This window comes from Chelonoidis abingdonii, chromosome 8 (assembly GCF_003597395.2).
Source record: "Chelonoidis abingdonii isolate Lonesome George chromosome 8, CheloAbing_2.0, whole genome shotgun sequence".
Taxonomy (NCBI): Eukaryota; Metazoa; Chordata; order Testudines; family Testudinidae; genus Chelonoidis; species Chelonoidis abingdonii.
This window is the reverse complement of record NC_133776.1, coordinates 63,529,900-63,542,919: the sequence shown is the minus strand read 5'-3', so window position 1 is coordinate 63,542,919 and position 13,020 is coordinate 63,529,900. Positions and strand designations below refer to the sequence as shown.

At 48.9% G+C, this 13,020-nt stretch overlaps 1 protein-coding gene across 7 annotated transcripts in view; it reads right to left on the bottom strand.

Annotated features, from left to right (window-relative positions):
• ENOX2 (ecto-NOX disulfide-thiol exchanger 2) overlaps positions 1 to 13,020 on the bottom strand; it is a 144,992-nt gene that overhangs the window by 27,407 nt on the left and 104,565 nt on the right. For all 7 annotated transcript variants that reach the window (XM_032786154.2, XM_075068707.1, XM_075068709.1 and 4 more), the window contains one exon: positions 5,246 to 5,427. In XM_032786154.2, coding sequence (XP_032642045.1) covers positions 5,246 to 5,427 — 182 coding nt within the window. The remainder of the gene's footprint in view (positions 1 to 5,245; positions 5,428 to 13,020) is intronic.

Below are 13,020 nucleotides of genomic sequence, written 5' to 3'. Positions count from 1 at the left end.
GGGGGGGGGGGGGGAGGAGGGAGGGGGGGGGGGAAGGAGGGGGGTGGGATGAGGAGGAGATGGCACAGTGGAGAAGAGGATGGGGGAAGTGGGGGTAGGGAGGAAGAGGCAGGGGAAGGAAGGGGGTGGGATGAGGAGGAGATGGAGTGGTGGGGAAGGGGCATGGGATGGGGAAGAGAAGGGGATGGGGGAAGTGGGGGTAGGGAGGAAGAGGCAGGGGAAGGAAGGGGATGGGATGAGGAGGGGATGGAGTGGTGGGGAAGGGGCATGGGATGGGGAAGAGAAGGGGATGGGGGAAGTGGGGGTAGGGAAGAAGAGGCGGAGGGAAGGAAGGGGGTGAGATGAGGAGGAGATGGCACAGTGGAGAAGAGGTTGGGGGAAGTGGGGGTAGGGAGGAAGAGGCGGAGGAAGGAAGGGGGTGGGATGAGGAGGAGGTGGGGCAGTAGGAAAGGGGCATGGGATGGGGAAGAAAAGGGAATGGGGGAAGCAGGGGCATGAGGGAAGCTGAAGCCCAGCATGCGGCATCCTCTTGGCAGAAGCTGGGGCTCTCCTGTTAAGCAGGCCCATTGAACCCTCACCCTGACAAGCCCTACCTCCCCTGCATCTGTACTACCCCGATGAGTCCCCCCAGACGCCCTCCCCACTAAGCCCCAACCACCTGCACCTGGACCCCCACCAAATGAATCCCAACTCCCCTGCACCTAGACTCCACCTGCTGAGCCCCAAACACCTTCACCTGGATCCCCTGCAGAGTCCTATTGGCCCTGCACCTGGAACCTCCCAATGAGCTTCTGTGCTTCCAGATCTCCCACTGAGCCGCCCACACGCAGATTGCCCATGGAGAACTCTCTTACCCCTATCTGGATCCCCCCACATGAAGTCCCTCTGCACTTGGATCCTGCTGCCAGACTGAGCCTGCTCACCCACACCTGGTGCGCCTGGCACAGGGGGGCCAGGGCCCCAGGGTCTGGCCCTTGCACTGTGTCAGGGTCGGGTGAAGCCCCACTGCCAAGTCCCTGTCCCGGGTTGGGGTGGGGCGAGGCTGCAGGGTAATCTCCCACCTCCATGCACCCAGTGGCCTGTGCTCCCCACTGCCATGTTGGAGCCTCCACATTTATTTATTGACAAATAAAATTTGCAGAATTTTAAAATATTGTGCACAGAATTAATTTTTTGGTGCAGAATCCTCTTAGGAATATAGGATGCTGTGCAGCTGTGATGGTGGGAGTTTGAGGAAGGTGGTGAGGAGTGGGGACGTCTATGAGCGGGAGGTGCTAGGCGAGCGGTGTGGTGTGCAAGATGCTGTGCAGTTGTGGTGGAAGGCCAGTAGGAGAGGTCTCTGGGACGAAGCAGGGGGTGGGTCTGGGCATAGAGATCTATGGTGGAGGTCTCTGGGTGAGTGGGTGCTGAGTATAAGGGTGGGGCACTGGGCAGGGGGGGCAGCGTGGTGGGGGCCTGCCCTCAAGGGGAAGGGGCATGCTGGCAGCACAGGGCTGGGCAGGCCAGTGTGCGTCTGGCAGCTACAAGTTTGTAAACAGTGCCCTCCTGCTGGGCTTTGCAGAGTGGAGCTGCTCCCGCCGCAATGTGCCACATTGCCCCCAGCCCACCCTTCACTCTGGAGACTGACTGTCCCATCCCCCTTCACCTTGCCCCATGGGGACACACAAATATGTTTGGCGCTGGGCTCATAAAAAGTTAATCCAGCCTTCCAGAATGTTCTCAGTTCCTCCAGCACAGATCACTTGGGAGGTTGCAAGAGTTGGGTTAAACCATGTGCCAAGTACAGCCCTATCTCTGGTTCCTGCAGGCTAGCTGGGCTCCTGCTTCAAGGGCCTGTGGTTGCCTGTCCCTTAGCTCTCCTGATCATATTCCTGCAGAAGCAGATTTTCTCTTCTGCAGCAAATTCTGCCCCCCTGAGCCCAACAGCTGAAGCAGAAGAGACAGAAGAGGATCTAGCTTTCCCTCCAACCAGGAAGGAGAACTGTAGATATGGGGAGGCCAGGAACAAGCAATCATTAAAATATTAACACTTTTTTAAAGCTTGGGTGCTTTTGTGACCTTCGCTCCTCTGTGACCTTTACCTGTTTAAAAATGCAATGGACTGACCCAGCACCAGGTAAGGTGAGAGATCTCTGAGGTTGCTGGTCCTGGGGGTCTTACCTGTGAGGGGCTATTCTGCACAGTTCCTATTGTGCAGCACCTTGGCTGAGAGACGCTATCATATTTTACATTAGGATACTATTTATATAGCACAAACACAAGCCTTGTTAAGCAACACAGCCCACCCTGAGCAGTTAAAATCAAGAGTCAGGCCCTAAAATCATGAGATTTGCTTAAAAATCACGAGATCTGAAGAAGAAAAAAAAAGTTGGGTTTGCCGTCTAGTTACTGAGCCTTTGGGCTGCCCCTAGATCATATTTTCAAGCTTGTTTTTGGAGCATGAGGGCTAGGAACTACAGCAGGGTGAAATTTTTTGACTGAAACTTGTTTTTGATGAAAAAGGCAACTATAGAGTGACTGAAACACTTCATAAATTTGCACCACCTGTGGTAAATAGTTTTGGTCAAAAATGGAAAAAAAACCCTGGAAATGCCAAAATTTTGACATTTCCAAAAGTCTTGTTTTGATTTTTCTGGCTAGATACACAATGGGATTTAGGCCCCAAAACATAGGAGGAGACGGTGGTGCAGTTAGGGCCCTCACCTGGGATGCGGGATATTAAGGCCTGGTCTATACTGGGGGCAATAGCATTGCTGAAGTCGACGTATGTTAGGTCGACTTACCTCGCATCCTCATGGCATGGGGTTGACTGCCGCCGCTCCCCCACTGACTCCGCTTCCACCTCTCGCCGCGATGGAGTACAGGAGTCAATGGCAGAGCGATCAGGGATCAATTTCAATAAATTGATTCCCGATAGAACAATCACTACCCGCCGGTCTGGCAGGTAGTGTAGATGTACCCTGAGTGGAGCTGGGACTGGAAGCTAGGTGTTCCCCCAGCAATGAGAGCCCCAACCACTGGGCTAGAGTCAGTGTCACACATTCTCTTTCTGGACCAATGACTGTATCTTATATAAGTGGAACAGCTTCAACACAGGAGAGCTCTATTTCCGAATACCTTATAGCCTGCTGGTTAGTCCACTAACGTGGTAGCTGGAAGACCTGGGTTTAAGTTCCTGGACTTAAAATGAGGATTAAAGTCTGGGTCTCCCCCACCCCAGGTGAATGTCTTAACCACAGAGCTAAAGATTTTAATGGGGGAGGAGAGGACCAAAAACCAAGAGGAAGACAATTTTCCCCCACACCTCGGTAGGGAAGCAGAGCAAAGGTCCCAGATGAAGAACAAAGGGGAAAGGTGTCAGGTGGCTGGTCTCAGAGCTGGCCTTTGCAGAGACTCACAAACTCACCTGGGACTGAGAGACAAAGGGACAGAGAAAGAGAGAGGAAACCAAGATGTTTCCTTCAGCATATGACTCAAGGGAGTTCCAGCACTGGCCATCTTGGACCCCGTTTTAACCTTTGCTTCTCTAGGCTTATCTGTGGACATCCCAATGCTGCGTTCCAGTTGATTAATAAACTCTACTCTGTTTTGATAGTGCTGCAAATGCTCATTGGGTATGGCTACACTGCAATGTAAGCCCAGGGCTAGTGGAACTTGAGTTAGAGGACCCTGGGTTTGAAAACCATGGCCTTGAGCATCTACACTCATTGCCAGCCCTTAATCAAGGACTTTCCAACCCAGACCTGAACACACGGCTCTGGCATCAACACTACAGTATGCAGACCCAAATCCAACCAACTGTATTCCAGACTCCCTAGTGCCCTTTGAAAATGTGGCTGCTCTAGCCCTTTGTTTGAGGTGCAGCATGGGAAAATTTGGTTGTCCACCTGGCACATTACTGGAAGTTTGAACAGCCCATCAAACATATTCTGCTAAGCCATCGTTTTAGTCTGCAGGCTCCTAACAACTGAAGCCAGCAAAATGGAGAAGAGATTTGAAGAACTACTGCTTGGGCTTTTCACTCCTGTTACAGGAGGTGGGCAGAGCTTCCGTGAGACACTGGTGAACTTTCACCAGAGTTTTCTGACCCATGCAAGGCACCTGACAGAGTTAATGATGACGCAGGAGGAGGAGGACACAGACATCGCAGACTCGAATTGGCTGATGCTGCTCATGACGCTTGGTATAGCTGCTGCATAGACCAGTGCTTCGGGTGCAAGGCCACAAGCACAGACTGGTGGGACCAAATTGTCTTGCAAACCTGGAACAACCAGCAGTGGATCCAGAACATTCACATGAAGAAAGCTACATTTCTGGAGCTCTGTGAGCAGCTTGCCCCAACTCTGCAGCATAAAGACACATGTATGAGGGTGTCCTTGCTGGTGCAGAAGCGAGTTACTGTAACCATCTGGAAGCTGGCTATCCCAGATTGCTACATGTTCATTGCCAGCAAGTTTGGTGTTGGAACGCCAACCGTGGGTAAAGTGGTGGCAGAGGTTTCTGAGGCAATCAGGCATGTGGTTTACCCCAGAGCAGTTGTGTCTACAGTGCAAAGCAATAGGGCTCAAACCTTGGGTCCTGGCTTGACTCAAGCTCAAACCCTCCACTCTCGTAGGGTCCTAGGCCCTCGGGTCTGAGCCCGAGTCTGACAGATTTGTGTCTAAGATGGAAGGAGGGCTTGGGCTCAATCCTGAGACTGTGCCAAGGCTTACACTGCAGTATAGGCATACCCACTGAGAGCACTGGGGCCTGGAGAGGTACTGTACAAGTGCCCCACAGGAGTCTGCCTTGGCTGGATTAGCTGCAAGAAGTCATAGAGAGAACCAGGGATCATAGGTGCCCAAAGGTCCAGTTTTGGAGTCTTGGCAGTCACAGGTGTGGAACTGTGTGAACCCTGGGGGTTCGGAGAATCAAAGGTGTCACTCCCAAGGGACTCATTACAGGCAGGGGCAAAGAGCAGACCCTGCGGGTCTCTGACACCTACATTTCAGACACAGCTGTAGGATGCATTAATGTGTAAATAACAGAACTAGACTTCTGGGTGATTGTCATCAGCTCATATCCACCCAGGAGTTCTATTGTTTTTGTAACCTTGGAAATGGCAGAAAGCTGCTTTCATCTGAATATAAACTTCCAGGATATTAGCTGGTGCTCCAGCATTGCTCCCATTTTAGAGCCATGGAGAGAAGCTGAGGCCACTTTGTATTTGCAGCAAGGTCGTTACTATAGGAAAGAGTAGCCTTACCTGCTGCATTCCCTGTAAAGCTTGCTGGAGGAGTTTTAACTGCTGCTCTCTAGTTGTGTCTTCATCTCTGTTCACTTTACCCTGCTCTTGCTTTAACAGCTCCACTTCATTCCTGTAGGCATCCAGCTGCCAGCGCAAACTGTCATTTTCCTCCTTTAGGGCCTCTGCCTGGGATATCAGTGCTAGGAGAATGACGAAGACAGGGAACAAACATAAAAATAAATAAATAAAAGGAAAGCAATGTCGGTCTTGCGAGTAAGAGTCCTGCATTCAGTTCCTGCCTCTGCCCCAAAGCATGACCTTGGGCCAATGTAGACCCAGATCCTGAAAGGTTATTTCAGTGCCTAACTCCCATTGAAATCAATGGAGGTCTGGTGCCTAAATACCTCAGAGGATCTGGGCCTCAGACCCCGTCTGTAAAATGAGGATAACACAATTTACTTCCTCCCAACCTTTGTCTGCGAAGTCTATTTAGACTGTAAGTTCTTTGGGGCTGGGCTGTTTGTCAGTGGGAGTTCTGTTGAGGAGCAGGTTTTTGTAGTTTGTGGATTGTAGTGTGGAGTTTGTGTGTGAGTGAGTGTGTGTGAAGGCTGCTAGGGGCTGTGTGCTGGGAGAGAGGCTGAGCCCTGAGTTGGAGGTGGGGCTTACCTGATTAGGGATCCTATATAAGTAGCCAGGCACTCAGGCAGCGGCACAGACAGCTGCAGTGGCACAGGAGCCAGCAAACAGAGCTGCTAACAGGGGAGTTTCAGTGGGAGCTTGCGGGGGAAGGTTCCAGAGGAGACTAAAGCAGAGAAACCAACAAGCCAGATAAGGGAGGGGGCAGGGGTCTGCCAGCTGCCCAGTGCTTGTTGGGGGCCTGTGGTGCGGTGTGTGGCGTGGACTGCCAGGCACAGAGTTGGAAGGCCATGACTGATAGCAGAGGCAGCAGGTAGAGAACACACTAGGATGACCGGTGTGGAAGCTGTGGCATGTACAGTGGTCCTGAGGGGCACCTGAAAGGATTGTTGTCTGATGAATGCCGTGATAGAGCTGCTGGAAGAAAGATAAGAGGACTGGAGATGCAAGTGGAACTCTGGCTGAGTTTGGAAGGGGGTTTGAGCAGATGTGGAACACAGACATGATGAGGCCGGGGATAGCTCAGATGAGCAGATGAAGCAGAAGCTAAGAATTCTGAGGAGGAGCTGCTGGGTGAGAAAGTGGACGTGGAAGCATGTGACTAGGAGAACCAGGCAGAGGAAAAGACAGGCACGACGGAGAACTAGAACTCAGGACAGGTTTGCTGGTTGGAAAACGAAGATGGAGCACACAGGTGATCGCTGAAGGAGAGGGCAAGAAAGAGACGAGCAGCTAGTCCTGCAGAAGGAGGGGAGAGTCAATGGAGGCAACACCAAGTATGAGCCCTAGGAGGATTGCAAGGCAAATACGAATACAGAGGATTGCGGCCAGCAGGTGCGGGCTAGACCGGAAGAATCACACTGTCACCAGGAAAAGGCAAGTCTACGTGATTGGAGACTCTTTACTGAGAAGAATAGACAGGCCTGTAACTAGAGTGATCGGAGAACAGAAGGGTGTGCTGTCTGCTGGTGCTAAGATACAGGATGTGACCTGAGGCTGAAAAGGATCCTAGCGGGAGCGGGAAAGATCCGTTGATTGTCCTTCATGTGGAAGAAGTATGGCTAGTTACTCGTTGACTGTATCAAGGAGGACTATGCCAGACTGGGGAAGACGCTCAAGGATCAAGGCTCAGGTGATCTTCAGTGGGATTCTGCCGGTTTCTAGAGCGGGGACGAAGGAGCGACAAGATTATGACAATTAACAGATGCTCAGACAGTGGTGCTATAAGGAGGGCTTTGGGATGTACGGTCATTGGAAAGCATTTACGGACAGACGACTGTTCTCTCGGATGGACTTCATCTAAGTAAGGAGGGAATAGACTTCTAGATGGGGCTCGCGACCTCATTAAGAGAGCTTTAAACTAGGAAGTTGGGGGAGATGGTTGGAGATGTTAGGAGATCTCCACGCCAGAATTTACCTGAAGAGGAAGTAAACAAAGTGAGAGGGATCGCTTGTGGACCGAAGAATTGACCCAGGAGAAAGCGGTGTAGAAACTAGACAACAGGTGATGCTGGTGGTAGAAGGTCTGTGCACAATGGGGTAAAGAATGTCATCGGCACAAACGCCAAAAATTAAAATGTCTGTACACTAATGCGAGGAGCCTAGGTACAAGATGGAGAACTGGAGCTACTGGTGCAGTAGTAAACGGACATTATGGGATATCAGAAACCTGTGGAATAGTACTCATGACTGGAGTACAGGTTTGAAGCTATGTGCTGTTTAGAAAAGACAGGAAGAAAGGCAAAGGTGGGGAGTAGCATTGTACATCAATGATGAGGTTAACTGTAATGAAATAAGAAGTGATGAATGGATAAGACGAGTCTGTCTGGCAAAAATCAACTGGGGTAAAAAAGCTACTAGAGCTTCCCTGAGATAGTGCTTGGGTGTGCTACAGACCGGGGATCTGATTTGGATATGGATAGAGACTCTTTAATGTCTTTAATGAGTAAACACTAAGGGAAATGTGTGATCATGGGAGATTCAATTCCCAGATATAGACTGAAGGACAAGTGCTTGCAAGAATATAGGGGTCAGATTTTTCTGGATGTGATAGCGGATGGATTTCTTCATCAAGTAGTTGAAGTACCGACAAGAGGGGATGCCATTTTAGATTTGGTTTTGGTGAGCAGTGAGGACCTCGGAGAAAATGGTGTAGGGGACAACCTTGGTTCGAGTGATCATGAGCTGATTCAGTTCAAACTAGATGGAAGGATAACAAAGGTAGATCTGGATTAGGGTTTTTGACTTCTCAAGGGCTAATTTTAAAGAGTTAAGGAAATTAGTTAGGGAAGTGGATTGGACGAGAACTTGTGGATTTAAATGCGGAGGAGGCCTGGATACTTTAAGTCGCAGCTGCGGAAACTGTCGGAAGACTGCATCCAAGAAAGGGAAAAAAAACATGGGCAGGAGTTGTAGGCAAGCTGGATGAGCAAGCATCTCAGAGAGGGGATTAGGAAAAGCAGAAAGCTTACAGGGAGTGGAAGAAAGGCGGGATTAGCAAGGGAAGCTACCTTAGTGAGGTCAGAACATGTAGGGATAAAGTGAGGAAGGCTAAAAGCCACGTAGAACTGGACTTGAAGGGAATTAAACCAATAGTAAAAGGTTCTACAGCACATAAATTAAGAAGAAAACAAGAAAGAAGAAGTGGGGGGTCCGCATTACACTTGAGGATGGAATGGAGTTAAGGATAACCTAGGCATGGCCCAATATCTAAATAAAAAAAGTACTTTGCCTCAGTCTTTAATAAGACTAGTGAGGAGTTTAGGATGGAGGGAGGAGATAAACGGGAATGAGGATATGAGGTGGATATTACCGCATCTGAGTAGAGGCCAACTTGAACACGCTTAATGGGACCAAAATGAGAGGGCCCGGACAATCTCCATCCAAGGATATTAAAGGAACTGGCGCATGAAATTGCGAGCCGTTAGCGAGAATTTAAGCAATCGTAAACTAGGGGGGGTTGTACCATACGACTGGAGAATTGCTAACGTAGTTCCTATTTTAAGAAAGGGAAAAAAGGTGATCCGGGTAACTATAGGCCGTTAGCTTGACGTCTGTAGTATGTAAGTCTTGGAAAAAATTTTAAAGAGAAAGTAGTTAAGGACATTGAGGTCCAATGGTAATTGGGACGAATGCAACATGTGATTTACTGAAGGTAGATCGTGCCAAACCAACCTGATCCCTTCTTTGAGAAGGTGACGAGATTACTTAGACAAGGAGGAATGCGGTAGATTTTCTAATTACCTCGATTTCAGTAAGGCATTTGACACGGTTCCTGCGCATGGGGGAACTGTTAGTGAAATGGAAAAGATGGGATGAATATGAAAGTTGTAAGGTGGATAAGGAACTGGTTAAAGGGGAGACTCCAGCGGGTCGTACTGAAGGGTGAACTGTCAGGCTGAAGGGGAGTTACTAGTGGAGGTCCCTCAAGGATCGTTTTGGGACCGATCTTATTTAACCTTTTTTTACTGACCTTGGCACAAAGAGCGGGAATGTGTAATAAAGTTTGCGGATGAACAAAGCTGGGGGGTATGCTAACACGGAGAAGGACCGGGATACTATACAGGAAGATCTGGACCACCTTGTAAACTGGAGTAATAGTGAATAGGATGGAATATAAATAGTGAAAAGTGCAAGGTCATGCACTTAGGATTAATAATAGAATTAAAGAGATATACATTGGGGACGCATCAGTTGGAAGCAACAGAGGAGGAGAAGGACCTTGAGTATTGTTGATACAGATGAACTATGAGCACCAATGCGATATGGCGTAAGGTAAAAAGCAATGCGGTTTTAGGATGCATCAGGCGGGTATTTCCAGCAAGGATTAGGAGGTGTTAGTACGTTATGATAAGGCGCTGGGTCAGAACCCCACCTGGAATATTGTGTGCAGTTCTGGGTCCCATGTTTAAGAAGGATGAATTTCAAACTGGAACAGGTTCAGAGACGGGCTACTAGGATGAATAACGAGGAATGGAAAACCTGCTTATGAAAGAGACTCAAAGAGCTTGGCTGTTTAGCCTGGCCCAAAAGAAGGCTGTGCGGGGGATATGCTTGCTCTATATAAATATATCATGTAGGGGATTAACGTTAGGGAGGAGAGGAATTATTTAAGTTAGTACTAATGTAGCACAAGGACAAATGGGTACAAACGGGATATATTAGGAAGTTTAGACTTGAAATTAGACAAGGTTTCTAACCATTAGGGGAGTGAAGTTCTGGAACAGCCTTCCGAGGGAAGTAATTGGGGGCAAAAGACTTATCTGGCTTTAAGACTAAGCTTAATAAGTATATGGAGGGGATGATATGATGGGATAGTTTAATTGGGCAATTGATCTTGGATTATCAAGCAAGATAAGTCTGCTCAATGGTCTGTGAGGGATGTTGGATGGGATGGGACTGAGTTACTGCAGAGAATTCTTTCCTGCGGTGCTGGCTGGTGAGTCTGCCCACATGCTCAGGGTTTAGCTGATCGCCATATTTGGGTCGGAAGGAATTTTCCTCCAGGACGGATTGGCAGGGGCCTGGAGGTTTTTGCCTTCCTCTGCAGCGTGGGGCATGGTCACTTGCTGGTGGATTCTCTGCAGCTTGAGGTCTTCAAACCAACAATTTTGAGGACTTCAATAACTTCAGTCATTGGGTTAGGGGTTGTTATAAAAGTGGATGGGTAGGGTTCTGTGGCCTGCTTTGTGCAGGAGGTCAGACTAGATGATCATATTAGTCCCTTCTGACCTACAAGTCTATGAGTCTATGTGTCTGTGTGGTTCCTGGCATAATGGATCCTGATATCAACGGAGGTCTCTAGGTACAACTGTCTTACAAGTAACGTGATTACTCTGGTAGCACTATCTGTTATTAAGGCTGCCTTACACTTCCATTACAAGACCCTGTTTTCAGCTGCATAGAGTTTTGCCAAACTTTAACCATTTGAGCTGAAATTTTCCATGCCAGGCGCCTGCCCCAGGCTGAATCCTGCCCCAGCAGCCAAAGCAGTTCAGTGGTTTCTGACAAGGCTTGGGGAAAATACACTGTTCTGCCAATGTTAAAAAGTTCTGGTGACTTTTCATTCAAACAACTCTAGCACCCCACACTTTGGAGCAAGTACTAGAAATCTAGTATCAAGGATGTGCATTTTGTCATCCCCACGAAAATCTGCCCAAATTTGACCAAGTTACAAGACTTTGAAAGATAGTAGTTTTCACATGCTCAGTAAAGACACCTTAGATTTTAACAGCTAATATCTCCAAAGAGTCTGGCTATACTGGGCATGCTCTATCCCGCAGCTGAGCGGGCAGTTACAGCTCTGGGCTACCATGGAGTGGCCCCAAGCAGGGCATCAGAACTGAGAGAAGGTAGACCCTCTCTCCTGTGCTCTCAGTGACCCCTCCCACCCCCACTCCAAGCCCCATAGGCCCAGGCAGCATGGAGGAAAAAGCTGCCTGATTTGAATCCGGGGGGGGGGGCTAAATTAGGACAAAAAAACAAGGCGTGGTGGTGGAGAGACAGGAACTGGAGGCTGACAGGACAGAGGGAAACTCAAGCTGGGAGTTGAGGAGGGGGAGACTGGGACTGGCTGGACAAGGAGACTGGGAATGACAATCTGTAGGAGGGAGGTGAGGAGTGGGGGAGACAAATCTGATGAAGAGCCAAGATGCATGGGGAGAATTGGGACTGGCTGGACAAGGAGAATGGAGACAAGGAGTTGGGGACTTGAGGAGACTGGGACTGGGCCAAGAGACTGGGACTGAAAGTGCAGGGAGAACTGGTACATGGAATCCAGAGAGGAGGAGACTAGGATCTACTGGCTAAGAAAACTGGATCTGGGATGAAGAGCCAGAAGTGGGGAAAATGGACTGGGACAGGTTGGAAGGGAGAGGACAGAAGGGTCTATGCCCACTAGCTTGCACTCCCCTCTGGATGCTGGAATGGAATCCAGTATCCCTGAATCTCACCAGTCCTCTGCTGTCAGCAAACAGCTGTGAAACCCAATGGCAAAGTGCCCCATCCCCTCTGTGGCTGGCCCACACAGAAGATGACAATCTACTACTGCTATCCATTTCTCCATTAGCTCAAGTGGCAGATATCTGTGTGACCTTAATCACTCTGTTCCCTATCTGCACAATGGCAATCATATTACCCCCTCATCTCAGGTTGTTGCGAAGATAAATTCACAAATATTTGTGAAGCATTCAGATACCATATCAATGAACAACATGAGGAATTAATTGAGAGATCCTTCAGAGCAGGATTTGAGCAATGGTCAGTAAATAAAGCATAGGCCACACACTGAACAATAAGGACAAAACAAAATAGTGAATAGCTGCTAATTCCATAAGCACTATCTATCCTGTGCACTGAACGAGGCAGGGATCCTGTGGAAAAAATTGTGAGCATGTAATTAAGAGGTATCATAATGCAAAAGCACAGAGAGGGACCGGTGAATGACATGCATGGGCAATTTTCAGTCTGGCATTTTTGAGTGTTTGATACTGCAACCTTAGTAATGTCCTTTTAAAATCCTGTGTGTATGTAATAAAATAATAATAATAGAGTATGTGTAAAGCGGTATTTAGGGACTTCTCAGGACTACCATGAGATAGTAGGTCCAATGGCTCCAAATTTGGATCACTGACTGTACCCTGCACCGCCATGAGACACCCGAAATTTCAAGGCAATCTGATTAACTGTATAGAGTTTAGAGCACTTAGAACTGCCAACCCTTAAACTGAAAGCGGGTCTTAACCTTTACGATAGCAAAGCTCTCACTCAGCTATAATTCTTAACGACATCAGCTCAAGAAAGGGCATGGCATCCCTGTGGATAGCTCAATGGAAGCCTCTGCTCAGCGTGCTGCTGCAGTCAAAAGAGCAAACAAGATGTTAGGGTGCATAAGGACTGCAGAGGTGAATAATACCAGGGGCAGTGCTAGAGGGAGACTTGCGGGGGCTATAGCCACCCCAAAATTTACCGTAGCCTCCCCTTATAGGCACCCCCCCAGTGCAAAGGTCAAACGTAGATACTTCGCTGCTGCTGCTACTTCTCTGCTGCCTTCAGAGCTGGGCACCCGGCCAGAGCCGCTGCTCTCAGGCCATCCAGCTTTGAAGGCAGTGCCAGCAGCAGTGCAGAAGTAAGCCTAGGCAGGGGCTAGGGTGCCCAAC